Source organism: Letharia columbiana (genome assembly GCF_014066305.1).
Source record: "Letharia columbiana isolate WasteWater2 chromosome Unknown Sc0000031_s0, whole genome shotgun sequence".
NCBI lineage: Eukaryota > Fungi > Ascomycota > Lecanoromycetes > Lecanorales > Parmeliaceae > Letharia > Letharia columbiana.
Genome location: NW_023501074.1, coordinates 97,614 through 111,846, shown reverse-complemented (window position 1 = coordinate 111,846; position 14,233 = coordinate 97,614). Strand labels below are relative to the sequence as shown.

General features: G+C 20.6%; 1 protein-coding gene across 1 annotated transcript; it reads left to right on the top strand.

Moving 5' to 3' along the window:
- Window positions 1-347: 347 nt before the first annotated feature.
- Window positions 348-2,406, top strand: HO173_008440 (uncharacterized protein; the record flags this gene model as incomplete). The annotated part of the gene is made up of 4 exons (XM_037310340.1): window positions 348-1,033; window positions 1,227-1,492; window positions 1,585-1,716; window positions 1,841-2,406. The coding sequence occupies 4 exons, from the start codon at window positions 348-350 to the stop codon at window positions 2,404-2,406; spliced, it is 1,650 nt and encodes a 549-aa protein (XP_037162737.1).
- Window positions 2,407-14,233: the final 11,827 nt, after the last annotated feature.

Sequence of the window (14,233 nt, the reverse complement as noted above, 5' to 3'; positions counted from 1 at the left end):
AAAGAAGAGATAATAAAAGAAAATATATAATTTTTATAAAGTAATAAATCGATAAGATAAAAAAAAAAAAAAAAAAAAATTAATATATAAGTCTTAATACTATGAAAGATTTAGATGTTTTCATTCTTATTATTTAAACTTACTATAGAATTTTAATAAGAATTAAATATTAATTGTTAGATCGGACTTATCGTGTCTAAAAGTTTCGCGTTTCCTAGTATTTCGCGTTTCCTATGAAACTAAGTATGCGCTTCATACGCGCTTCCCCTCGTTACCTTTCATCAACAAAGTAGCTCACGAGTCACCAGATATTACAACTTTCATCTTCCATTAAAGTCAATGGCGCAATGGAAAGAATTCGCAAACTTGATGACATAGACGTTGCTCAGGTCCAGACACCATCAGCCAAACGTGCCCGTAGCTTATCTATTGAGCAACAACACGAGCAAGGTCGGCTGCCCGTGCATTACGAGTCAGGCTCACCTCCAGCCTCATCCACCACCTCAGGAGAAACTTGCGACTCCCCTCGCATATTAACTGAGGCTGTAGGCAAGGACTCCGACAGTGAGATCAAGCATCAAAGTGCCAGCCGTCACGTCTCGAGCGGTATCCAAACATCTGACTCTCCTGCCAACGATCACCTTCCTTCTCTGGAATCTCACTTTCCCCGAGGTATCGCAAAGCATACCTTTCCCGATAGCTACGACGTTCCTTCGCCTCAAGCTGACCATCCAAGTGGCATCGAAGGAGATCCTTTTCCTGACAGCTACGATATCCCTCCCTCGCCCGTTCATGTTCCCAGTAGGATTGAAAGAGCTCAACTCCCTAGCCTCTACGACACCTCTTCACCACCAGTCCATATCTCTAAGGGTCTCGAAGGAGTTCACTCTCCAAACAGCTACAATCTTCCTTCCTCACCACCAAACTTAGACTTCAGCTCGACTCTGAAGGAATCGTCACCTGGCATGACTCCGGAGCAGGCACAGAAAGAGTTCGAGAAGCAACACCACTTTTACAATGATCCAGACGCAAGGTACGTTGTTTTGATCTCTATGTGCACCCTAACACCCTGTCCTGTCAGCTACTCTACCCAATTTTGGGGCTGTTTTGAAACTGCTTAGGCCTGTCAAGGAGTACTATGCTCAGTTCTTCAGCCCTGAACTGGGACTCTGCAAGAGATCTTCAAGGCTTTCGAGGAATCGCTCACATTTCGAATTCCTGTCTAGGACACGTGGCGCTGCCATTATAGATCTAGCTCGTGCAATCCTCGGCCGCTCAAGAGGCTCACCGACTGCAAAGGAAAAGGTCCCTGCGCTGCAGGCAATTGCCAAAAAATATTCCATCCTTGGTGAGAACGACTTCGCTTGCAAGCTCCTTGGTATCCTTCTTGATGAGGCCCGCATGGTGCCCAATCCTGAGATTGCGCCAGGGCAAGCTCTAGCAGTCGACGATTTCATGCCAGATCCCAAAGCTTGGAGCCAAGATCTCCTGGGTAAGTGACTTTCGTCTCCTGTTGGCCTTTCTGGCAGTCTAAGGGCTTTTTTGGATGGTGTACTCGGAAACTGATGCGCTGGCAAATCGCAGGTCGTCGGACAAAAGCGAAGTTTCGCGAAAGTTCAGTTCCTCAAGCTGTTGCGGCTGAAGGATCGTTCGAGAAGATCTACGACAGTTTGCCCAGATTGCAAAACCCAGAGCCAGACCTCATTTATGGTCTTAGTACCGACCTGCTGCCCAATAAATACTGCGGCAAGTACCCTGTGACGTATCTTGAACCTGCTCTAAAACATTTTGATACATTACATCGTCCAGAATGGGGGCTAACGCCTTGAAACCTGCCTAGCTGTCTTCGACAGGACCGTATCTAAACCTCTCACCAAACAAATCCATCATCCCTTCCTAGCGGGCGAAGTCAAGACCAAGGATCGACCTATTGCTGAAGCAGAAGTCCAGTGCCAGCGCACTGGTAGTGCCATCGTATCCTACACAGCCGACTGGAATGATGAAGCCAGGGGCAAGCCGCGTTCGGGGCCCTTCACCAGTCTACCACAAGTCGATGTCGACAAGGACAACTCCGATCCAGACCCTGACTCTATCTGCTTTACCGTGGCTATTGCGCCAAATTCCTGCTTTATGTTCGTCAACTGGCGGGAGCTCTGGAGCAATGGCGCAGTGTACTGGCATACGAGCGTTCTGGATCAGTACTCACTGCAACACGGGCTGGACGCGACCACTGAAAGGTTTCAGCGAGACATCAGCAACATTGTCGATTGGGGCCTAGGCGAGCGTGCAACTAAGATATACGGACAAGCGCGAGCAATGGCGAAGAGAAAGACGGGAAGAGATGATGACTTGCCGGTTATAGAACCAAAGCAGCAACGAATACGGCCCTCGGATGATTCAGACTGAGCTTTCAGAAGTGTTACAATAGAGGCAACAGCATAGCTGAAGCTGGTTGAGGAGGCGGGTGAAAGTAATTGCGAAGGCTCTACTTTTGGGTGCTTGACAAGAAGGCCTAAAAACATTGACCACGATTGCTCTACTCCTCATGAGAGCCACGGAGATGTCAGAAGGGCATACTGATAGGAATGTAAAATGCCTCACTGGCTGCAATCCTGGAAGGGCTAGAGAGCCTCAAGCTGACCAGATCATCCAGAGCTTAGATATTCATACTGTATAGTATTCTATTACTAACGTTTCTCTTCTTATTTCTTAGAGGTTATCGCTTCCGAAACCTACGTATAGATTCTCTTATTATTTTAAATTTAGAATTAAATATATATAATATCTATCTATAATTATATTAAACGATTTAAAAAGATAATAAACTTTTATAATATAAGAGAAAATATTTAGATATATTTAGATATAATAATATTAATTATAATATTAATTTTCTTAATTAAATTTATTAATTTTAATTATTAATTCTTTTTTCTATTTATTTATTAAAAATACTTTTAATTATATTATAATTATTAGAAATAAAAAAAGATAATTAATTAATATATATAATAGAATAAGATAAAGATAAGCTAGAAATTCTTAAATTTATATATATAATTAATTATAAATTAAATAGATGTATACTTTTTAACTAAATATCGCGAGTAAATAAATTAATATTTCTAATTATTAAAATATCTTTTTCTACTTTTAACCTTTAAATAACTTTACTATTTTCTAATAAAATTTAATTATTTTTTTTAAATTATAAATTAAAATGAAATAGTCTTAAAGTTTAATCTTATAGTTCTTTAAAGATAAGAAATTTAAATATTACTTATTAAAGATTACTTATTAAAAATTATTTATTAAATTTACTCGATAGCTTTAATAAAAAAAAATAAAAAAAAAAATCTTTACTCGTATTTATATAAGAGAATAAAATAAAGCTAAATTAAATTAACTTATATATATATATATATATAAATAATTTATTATCTATAAATTTAAGTTTAATAAATTCTTTAATTAAATTCTTTAAAAATAAATCGCTAACTTTTTTATAATTATCTATTTAAAGTTTAAATATAAATTTCTTATACTTTAAAATTCTTAACTTACGATAGATAAAGTTATTTAATAAATTTTGAAATTATATAGCTCGTTCTACGATCTCTAAGAATATAAAGTTTATAAAGTTTAATTTATTATTTATAGAATAATAATTTATTAATATATATAAAAGAATAAAATAAAGTTAAGTTATAAAATTTTAGATTTATATATATAGCTAATTATAAATTTAAATTAATTATACTCTTTAATTAAATCGACTATATTAACTCGCTAACTCTTTTATATCTTTTTATTAAAAATCTATATATAAAACTTTTATATTTTAAAGTATTTAAATTACGTTAAATATAATTACTTAATAATTACTTAAACTATAAAGCTTATTTTATACTTTTTAACGATATAAAATTTATAAAATTTAATCTACTATATATAAAGTATATTATTATTTAAATATAGATATATAAAACGTATTCGAACTTAAATAATTCTTCTATTTTTTATTACTTTATTAATTTTTAAGTTTATTAATATAAATATATTTATTCTCGATATTTCTTATTTAAAGATTATTTAATATTTAAAATATATATATTTCTTTTACTTATCTTATAAAGCTCTTATTTTTATCTCTAAACTATTTTTTAGCGAATTCGCTATTATTAATAATCGAGGTTATAAGTAAGTTTAATATATATTTACTACTACTTATAAACGTATTAAAAGATTTTTAAAAGGAGTTTAAACGAGTTTTTTTTTTTTTTTTATATACTTCTTCTAAATTAACGATAATATCTTTTAATCTAATTATATTATTCTTTAATACTCTATTTTAAAGTCTCTTAACGCGTAATATATTCTAAATATTATTAAGAAGAAGCTTTAAAACGAGAGAAAAACGCTATAAAAAAAACTCTATTATAAGACTTATTAATAGATTTCTTTTATAATAACTCTTTTAATAATCTATATTTTTTTAATCTATTTTTTATCTCTTATTTAAATTCTACTTAGTTTTTAATAAGACTTATTAATTATATTATATATTATCTATATATTATAAAATTTATATAATATAATTTAAATTTTATAAATTAAATTTATAATTATTATAATATTAATATATATAATAGAATAAGATAAAGCTAATTTAAAAAATCTTAAATTTATATATATAATTAATTATAGATTTAAGTTCGCTATAATTTTTTTATTAGATATTATAGATAAATAATTTAATATTCGTAACTATTAAAATCTTTTAACTTACTTTTATTTTTTTAATAACTTTACTATTTTCTATTAAAACTTTAAGATTTTTTTTTAATTATAGAGCGTAGACTGCGCTTATAAATGCTTTAAGAATCTTAAAATTTAAGCTTAGAATTATTAAAAAGCGAGATACTTAAATATCGCTTATTAAATATCACTTAGTAAATTTACTCGATAGCTCTAATTAAAAAGAAAATTATAAATTTAATTTATATATCTTTACTCGTAATACTATAAAAAGATAAGATAATTAAATAATATTATAATTGTAAAAAGACTAAAATCGATATATTTAAAATATATATTAATTAAAAGATAGATAATATAAAGTTAAATTATAAAGATATCGATATAAATATAAATAATTTAATTAATCTTAGCGAGTATATTATTATCTAAATTCTTTATTCTTTAATATTAATAATCTTAAATCTAATTAATAATTATAAGTCTAGATTTATAAATTAAATTTATAAAAAGTAATTAATTTTTAAATCTAATTTCGAAATTAAATTCGATTCTCGAAGAGTAATAATATTTTAATTAAAGATTTATTTAGAATTATAAAGTCGAATTATATAATTTTTAAATTATATAAAAAAATAAGTTATATTCTATAATTTAAAAAAAATTTAAATAATTTTAATAGAAAAAAGAGAAGTTATATTAATACTAAGTTTAAAGAGAGTTAATTAACTTTAAATTAATTTAACTTTAATTAATAAGAAGTTAATTTTAATATCTATTATAGTTTATACTTATTATTTTATTTTATTTTTATTTTTATAATTTATAGAGTTTCTATTAATTTTACGAATTTTACGAATTTTACGAAATTTATAATTCTTATAATTTTACGATTTTACGATTTTTTAACGAGAGAGATAAAATAATTTTAAAATTTATTAAAATTATTATTACTCGACTATCTTAGTTTATATTAAAGAGTATTTTTAATAAAATAAATAGATTTTTATTAAGTAATATTTAAATTCTTTATATTAAAATATTTATAAGACTAAATTTTATAATTCTTTTTTTATTTAAAAGTGTAGATTATATTCTATAATTTAGAGAGAGAAAATTTATAGAAAATTAAAATATTATTCTAAAATTAAATAATATATATCTATTTTTTAATTAAGACTATCGAGCGAACTTTAAAGAGCGATATTTAAATTCTTTATCTTTAAATATTTATAAAATTAAAATTAAATTTTTTTTCTTATTTAAAAGCTTATAGTACGTTCTTAATTTAAGAAAAAGAATTAAATTTTTTTAATAGAAAATAAATATAATATTCTAAAATTAAATAATATATATCTATTTTTTAATTAGAACTATCGAGCGAATATTAAAATACGATATTTAAATTCTTAATCTTTAAATATTTATAAGACTAAATTTAAATTTTTTTTATTTATTTAAAAGTTTAATTTACGTTTTATAATTTTAAAAAAAATCTAAAATTTTAATAGAAAATAAAAAGGTTATTTTAAAATTAGATAATATATATCTATTTTTTATTTAAAGTTATTAATTATTAACTAAATTTAATAAATAAACTTTAATAAGTAATATTTATATTTTATAATTTTTTCGATATTAAATATAAGTTATTAGCTATAATTTAAAAAGAAATTTAAAAGATTTAATAGATTATAATAAAGTTATTAAAGATTTAAAAGTAGAATAAAAGATTTTAATAATTATAAATATTAATTTATTTATTCGCGATATCTAATTAAAAGACGTAGATCTATTAAATTTATAATTAATTATATTTATAAATTTAAAACTCTCTAATTTAATTTAATTTAATTTTATTTTATTATATATAAATAAAGATTTATAAATTAAATCTATATTTTTTTTTAATTAAGATTATTAAATAAGTAGATAAATAATCTTTAATAAGCGAACTTTAATAAATAATATTTAATTTTTTTATTCTTTAATAATTATAGTACTAAATTTAATATTTCTTTTTTTTTTAAGTATTTATACTTCGTTTTATAATTTAAAAAAAAATTAAAATTTTAATAGAAAATAAAAAAGTTATTTTAAAATTAAATAATATATATTTAATTAAAGCTATTTAACTATCGAGTAAACTTTAATAAGTAATATTTAAATTTATTATACTTTAATCTTTATAAGACTAAATTTCGAAATTTTTAAAAATTTGAAAAGTATAAATAGCGCTTTAAAATTAAAAAAAAAGATTTATAATTTTAATAGAAAATAAAAAAGTTATTTTATATATTAATAATATATATCTATTTTTTAATAAAAAAACGCGAGAGAGCGAGATTTTAATAATTATAAATACTAATTTATTTATTTATAGTAACTTAGCCGATCTAGCTAAAAAGCGTAATAATTCTAAATTAATAATTAATTATATATATAAATTTAAGATTTTCTAATTTAGTCTTATCTTATTCTTTTATATATATTAATATTAATAAAAAAGATTATAATTATAGTATTTAATATAAAAATATAATCTTTATAATTTAATAATAGATTATTATTAATTTCTTAATCGCTTTATATATATATAAAGTTTAGAAAATAATAATTATTTATATATTTATCTTAATATCTTCAAAAAGTAAGAAATTAATCTTTATTTAAATTTATATTATAAACGAGTAAAGGCCTATAAATTAAATTTATAATTTTTTTTTTAAATTAGAGCTATCGAGTAAATTTAATAAGCGAACTTTTAATAGACGATATTTAAATTCTTTACCTTTAAATTTTTATATAACTAAAATTAATAATTATTTTTCTATTTAAAAGTTTATATTATATTCTATAACTTAGAAGAAAAATATTAAGATTATAATAGAAAATAAAAAAGGTATTCTGAAATTAAATAATATACCCCTGTTTTTTGATTAGGGCTATCGAGCGAACTTTGATAAGCGATATTTAAATTCCTTACGCTTTAATAATTATAAGACTAAATTTAGAAATTCTTTTTTTATCTAAAAGCTCATATTTCGTTCTATAATTTAAAAAAAAAATCTTAAGATTTTAATAGAAAATAAAAAAGTTATTCTATGTGTTAATAACGTACACCTATTTTTTTAATAAGAGAGAGCGAGATTTTAATAGTTGCGGATATTAATTTATTTACTCGCGATAACTTAGTCGATCTAATTAAAGAGCGTAGCGAACTCGAATTTATAATTAACTATATATATAAATTTAAGATTTTTAAGCTTAGTTCTATCTTATTCTTTTATATATACTAATAATATTTAAAATTAATTTATAATATAATATAAGTTTCTCTTAATTACGTTTTTAATATTAATTTTACTAGATATAATTATTATAATTATATTTATTAGACGTTTTTTTATAAAATAGTTCTAATTTTTAAAACTATTAATCTTTATATTAATATCTTTAAATCGACATTTAAAAAATTAAAAAATTATTTAGATATATAAAGCTATAAGCTATTTTATAAGAACTTATAATATTATAATTTATATATTTATAATAATTAATTTCCATTAAAATCGCTATTATTTAAAATAATAATATTAATAATCTATTAAGAATATTTAAGATTAGAGATATATTAATAGAGATTTAAAGTAATAAGAGATTTACTATTATATATTAATATTTAATTTATATATCTCTATACTATTCTCTTATCTTCTTATATAAAGAATAGTTATAATATAATAATATACTTAATATAGATATTTAATTAGATAGAAGTTTTCTTATATAGCGAAGTAGAAATAATAAAACTAGCTTATAAATTAGAGAAACTATTAATTAAAATAACTTTATATAAATAATATATATCTAATATTATATATCTATATTATCTATTTATTTTATTTTATTAATTATTAATTTTTTATAAGATATAAATTCGTTATAATTAATTTAACTATCTTCTTTATTATAATAGATTACTATAATACTTTATTTATAATATATATATATTTATCGAAAATAATTAACTTTATTAATTAAAGATAATTTAGAAGATAGTTTAAATTAATATTTTTAAGTAATCGTTAATAGTTATATTAATAAAGCTATTATAAATAATTAGATTAATATTAATATATTATTTTATCTTTCTTTTATTAAGAAGATTTCTTAGTTTATAAAATAATTTTATTAGAATATTATTACTCTATCTATTAAATTCGATTAATTAAATCTCTCTCTAATATTTATTTATAAATTAAAATAAATTAAACTTATTAATAACCTTTTTTTTAATAAATATATTATTAGTTATCTTAGTTTAATTACTAGAGTATTTAAAATAAAATTAAAATTCTATATAAATATTATTTTAAAGAGAAAGATATTAAATATACTTTTTTACTTCTTACTTCTTATTATAATATAATAATTTTTTATTTATTTATTTAATAGAGTAACTAGTTAAATAATATATTAATTAAATAATTAATAGAAATTATAATATTTACGAATATTTCTAATATAATATAATTTATTATATATCGTAATTTCTATTAATTAATTCTATAAATTATTTAAAAAAGTTCTTTACTTTTATAAGAATAACGTCTAATTAATTATAAGTTAAATTAGTTTTAATTCTAATTAATTTTATAAGCGATAGATTAAGTTTTATCTTATATTTATATTATAAAATTTCAAAAATAAGATTTATTATATTCTTATATTTTTATTATATTAAACTTAAAAATTAATTCTTTAATATCGCTAAAATAGATATTATTATTAATATTAAGCTCTCTAATTAAAATCTATTTATTAATCTCTATATAACTCTTATTAAATATATACTTTATAGAAACTATAGCTACTATATTATTAATAAAAGATATAATATATTATCTTATTAAGACTTAGATAAGTTTAAGTCTATAAAGTAAATTTATAATCTATTTTTTTAAATTAGAATTATTATTAAGAAATAGTTTTTAATATTATATAATATTAATATAATATAAAGTTATTTCATTAATCTATATAGTTTATAGATATATATATATAAAGAGAGACGCGTTAAGATCTAATTAGAAAACTATATTAAGTATAAAGAATTAATTCGTAATATTTATCTATAGAAAATAGAGAAAGACTATATTCTTATAATATTCTTATAGAGTAGCTTATTATCTCTTATATTTAAATTAACCTTTAGTCTTTTAAATATCGATTTAAGAATATTAATATAGAAATTAATATTTTTAAGAATTATAGCTATTTTACGATAAAGCGTTTAATTAATATAATTATAATAGTTATATCTAATAAAGTTAATATAAAAAACGCGATTAAGAAAAAAATATACTATATTATAGATTAATATTAGATATTATTCATAATATAGATTTAATTAAAGATCGATTTTTTATTCTCTAAAGATGTTAAAATAAATATATAAATAGTAATTACTCTCTAGTTTTTATATATATAGAGAGCGATTAAATGAATAATAATAATCTACTATAAGACTATAGTAATTATATTATTATACTAAACGCTATAATAATAAAATTATTTATAATTATTAGTAAAATGTAAGATCTCTAGCGTTAAAGAATAGAGAATTTAATATACTCGCTAAAATTAATTAAATCATTTATACTTATTTTAATACTCTTATAATTTTATTCTATACGAGTAAAGGTCTATAAATTAAATTTATAACTATTTTTTTAATTAGAGCTATCGAGTAAGTAGATAAGCGATCTTTAGTAAGCGAACTTTGATAAGAAGTATTAAAATATCGAAAAGAAATAAAGATAACGTGTTAATTAGTAATATAAATCTTATAATATCTCTTATCGTAGTAAAATCTTTCGAATAATAAAATAGCTATAGATATCGAACGATTTTAATTTATTTAAATATATATTATTTAATATTTCTTCTATAGAGATCTAATTAACTATAATTATCGTAGTAGATTTTTCTCTTATAACGTTATTATAGTTATCTATTATATTAATATAATAAAGATAATAAATTAAATTATAATAATATTCTTCGCTTACTAAGTAATAATTTAATATAGAATTATAAAGAGTATATAATGTGAGAATCTAGAGAGCTAAGCTGTCTTCTTAACGATAATAGTCTTATTGCCGCTTAGTTTCTTCGTAGTATTCTCTATAGTATTCTCCGTAGTATTCTTTATATTTACCTATTATAGTTCCTTCTCTTACTTCTTCTCTTATAGAGTATTAAACTAAGTAGCTAGCTAAGTAATAGAATAATAGATTAAGTTATAATAGTATTCTTCGCTTACTAAGTAATAATTTTATATGATATTATAGAGAGTATATAATATAGAATCTTAGAGAGCTAAGTCGTATTCTTAATAATAATAGTTTTATTACTACTTGATTTCTTCGTAATATTATCTATATTTATCTATTATAGTTTCTTCTCTTATAATATTTTTTCTATAGAGATTTAATTAACTATAATTATTATAGTAAATTCTTCTCTTATAACGTTATTATAATAATATATTATAATAATATAATAAGAATAATAAACTAAGTTATAGTAGTATTCTTCGCTTACTAAGTAATAATTTAATATGAAATCGTAGAGAGTATATAACGTGGGATCTTAAAGAGCTAAGTCGTATTCTTAATAATAGTAGTCTTATTATCGCTTGAAAGTATTTATCATTATAGTTTCTCTCTTACTAATATAGTAAAGAAATAGATTAAGTATAGTAGTATTTATCGCTTACTAATAATAATTTAATAAGAATTATAAGAGTAAAACGAGATTTAAAGAGCTAAGTACTTAAAATAATAGTCTATTATCGCTTAGTTTCTCTATAATATTCTCTATAGTATTCTCTATAGTATTCTCTATAGTATTCTCCGCATTTATCTATTATAGTTTCTTCTTTTACTTCTTCTCTTATAGAGTATTAGATTAAGTAACTAGCTAAATAGTTAACTAAGTAAATAAATAAGTAACTAATTAATAATCTAATTAAGTAAATTATTAAGCTAATAGACTAGATAATATTAATTAAGCTATTAATCGAGTATCGCTAGCTTAAGAGAAGTATATAAAAGAAAACGATAACTATAAATCCGTTCGAGCTCTTTTTAAGAGCTTTTTAACGCGTTTATAAGTAGTAATAGATAGCTATTAAGCTCGCTTACGGCCTCGATTACTAGTAATAATAAATTTATTAAGAGATAGTCTAGAGGCGTTAATAAGGGGTTTAAAAGACGGGCGAAAGAAATACGTGTCTAAAGTATTTAATAATATTTCCGCGAGAAATATTAAGAATAATTATATTTATATTAATAAATTAATAAAATAATAAAAAAAGAATAATTATATAAATAGATAAAAGAATTATTATTTAATCTTAAACGCGTTTAATATAATTATTATATTTAAATATTTATTTAATTTATTAATAGTAGATTAAACTTTATAATTTTTATAGCGTTAGAAAGCGTAAAGCGAGCTTTATAATTTAAGAAATTATAAAGTAACTATATATATCGTAAGCTAAGTACTTTAAAGTATAAAACTTCTATATATAAATTTTTAATAAGAAAAGCGTAGAAGGGCTATCGAGTTAACTTAGTCGATCTAATTAAAAAGCGTATAAAACTCGAATTTATAATTAACTATATATATAAATTTAAGATTTTTAAGCTTAGCTCTATCTTATTCTATTATATATATTAATAATAATATCTTCTTTTAAATATATTAAATTTTAAATTTTTCGAAGACTTATATATAAGAAATAATAATACTTTACTTATTTATTATAATAATTATATACTAAGAGATTTACTTTATAATAATATTAAATAATATTAAAAAATTAAATAAAGTAATAATTTAGTAGAGAGAATATTATATATAAGATTTAATTATAATAATTCTATTATAATATAATTTCGATAATTCTTTTAATTTATAAATTAATTATGAATTAAAATATATAAAAAAAATCTTTTTTATTAAATAGAAATATTTTAAATTATAATAAATATAGCTTATCGTATTAATAATAATACTAATATATTATAACTCTTTTTAAAATAAGATTTCTTTTTTTATATATTAAAATCTTTTATATTAGATATATTTTTTCGTAGTAATTACTTTAATAAATTAAAGTATTATAAAATATAAAATATAAAGATTTTTATATTAATAATAGTTTTAAAATATTATAACTTTTTTAATATAAGTTTTCTTTTAGCTATTAAAACTCTTCGCGCTAGATTTTTTTTTTTTTTTACTTAAAAATAATTTAATTCTTCTTTTATACTTTATATATATTTCTTTACTTAAATAATTTAATAATTATATTTATATTCTTTAAATTAAATATAATATTTTCTCTCTATCGAATAATATATAATATAAATAAATTATTATCGAATACTTCTATCTTTATATAATTTAGATACGCTTAAAGAAGAATAATATTAGCTTTATAAAGAATATTAATTTTATTATTTATTTTAATCTTTTAATAATTTAATAAAATTATAAATAGTATTTAATTAATAATTAGAATTATTTTCTACGCGAAGAAGATAATTATCGAATAAATATTTAAGAATAAATATAGATAAGTTTTAATAACGATGAAATTTCTATAATCGATTTTATTTGAAAAAAACCACTTATTTTAATAGTTAATTTCTTTTTCTAAATAGTTATAAAGATATTATTAATATTTTACTTTAGAATATAATATTATAAAGAATATAATATAAAAAAAAAAATTAAAAGAATATAATATTATAAAGAATATAATATTATAAAGAATATAATATTATAAAGAATATAATATTATAAAGAATATAATATTATCTTATAATAACTAGTATAATAGCTTTATTTATTATTATCTTTATTTATTTTTAAAATAGTATTATCGCTTATTTTCGCTTTAAAATCTTACTTAATTTTTATTACTTAATTTATTTATAATATATTAATAAAGTTTAATTTAACTTAACTATTAATCGTAATTAAATTTATTTTCTAAGATAAGATTTTAATATAAAATAATTATAATATTCAGATTATTAATTATATATTTTAAGATATATAAAAGAGTTTTTCTTCTTTTTATAATATAGTTATATACTTCTATAATTAATTTTTTTAATTTTTTTAATTATTAAGAGTATTAAATTATATTATATTATCTAAATTACGTTTAAAGCGTTTTACTTTTAAAATAATATTTAAATTCTTAGTTTTATAAAAGGTATAAGACTTTAAAACTTCATTTTAATTAATTAAGATTAAATTAATATAGAGAAATTCGCTTAAAAACTATTAGATATAAGTAATAATATTTTAATAAGCTTTAAAGAAGAAGAAGTTATTAGTTATTAAATAACTTTTTTATTTAACTAATTAATATTATTTATTATAATCT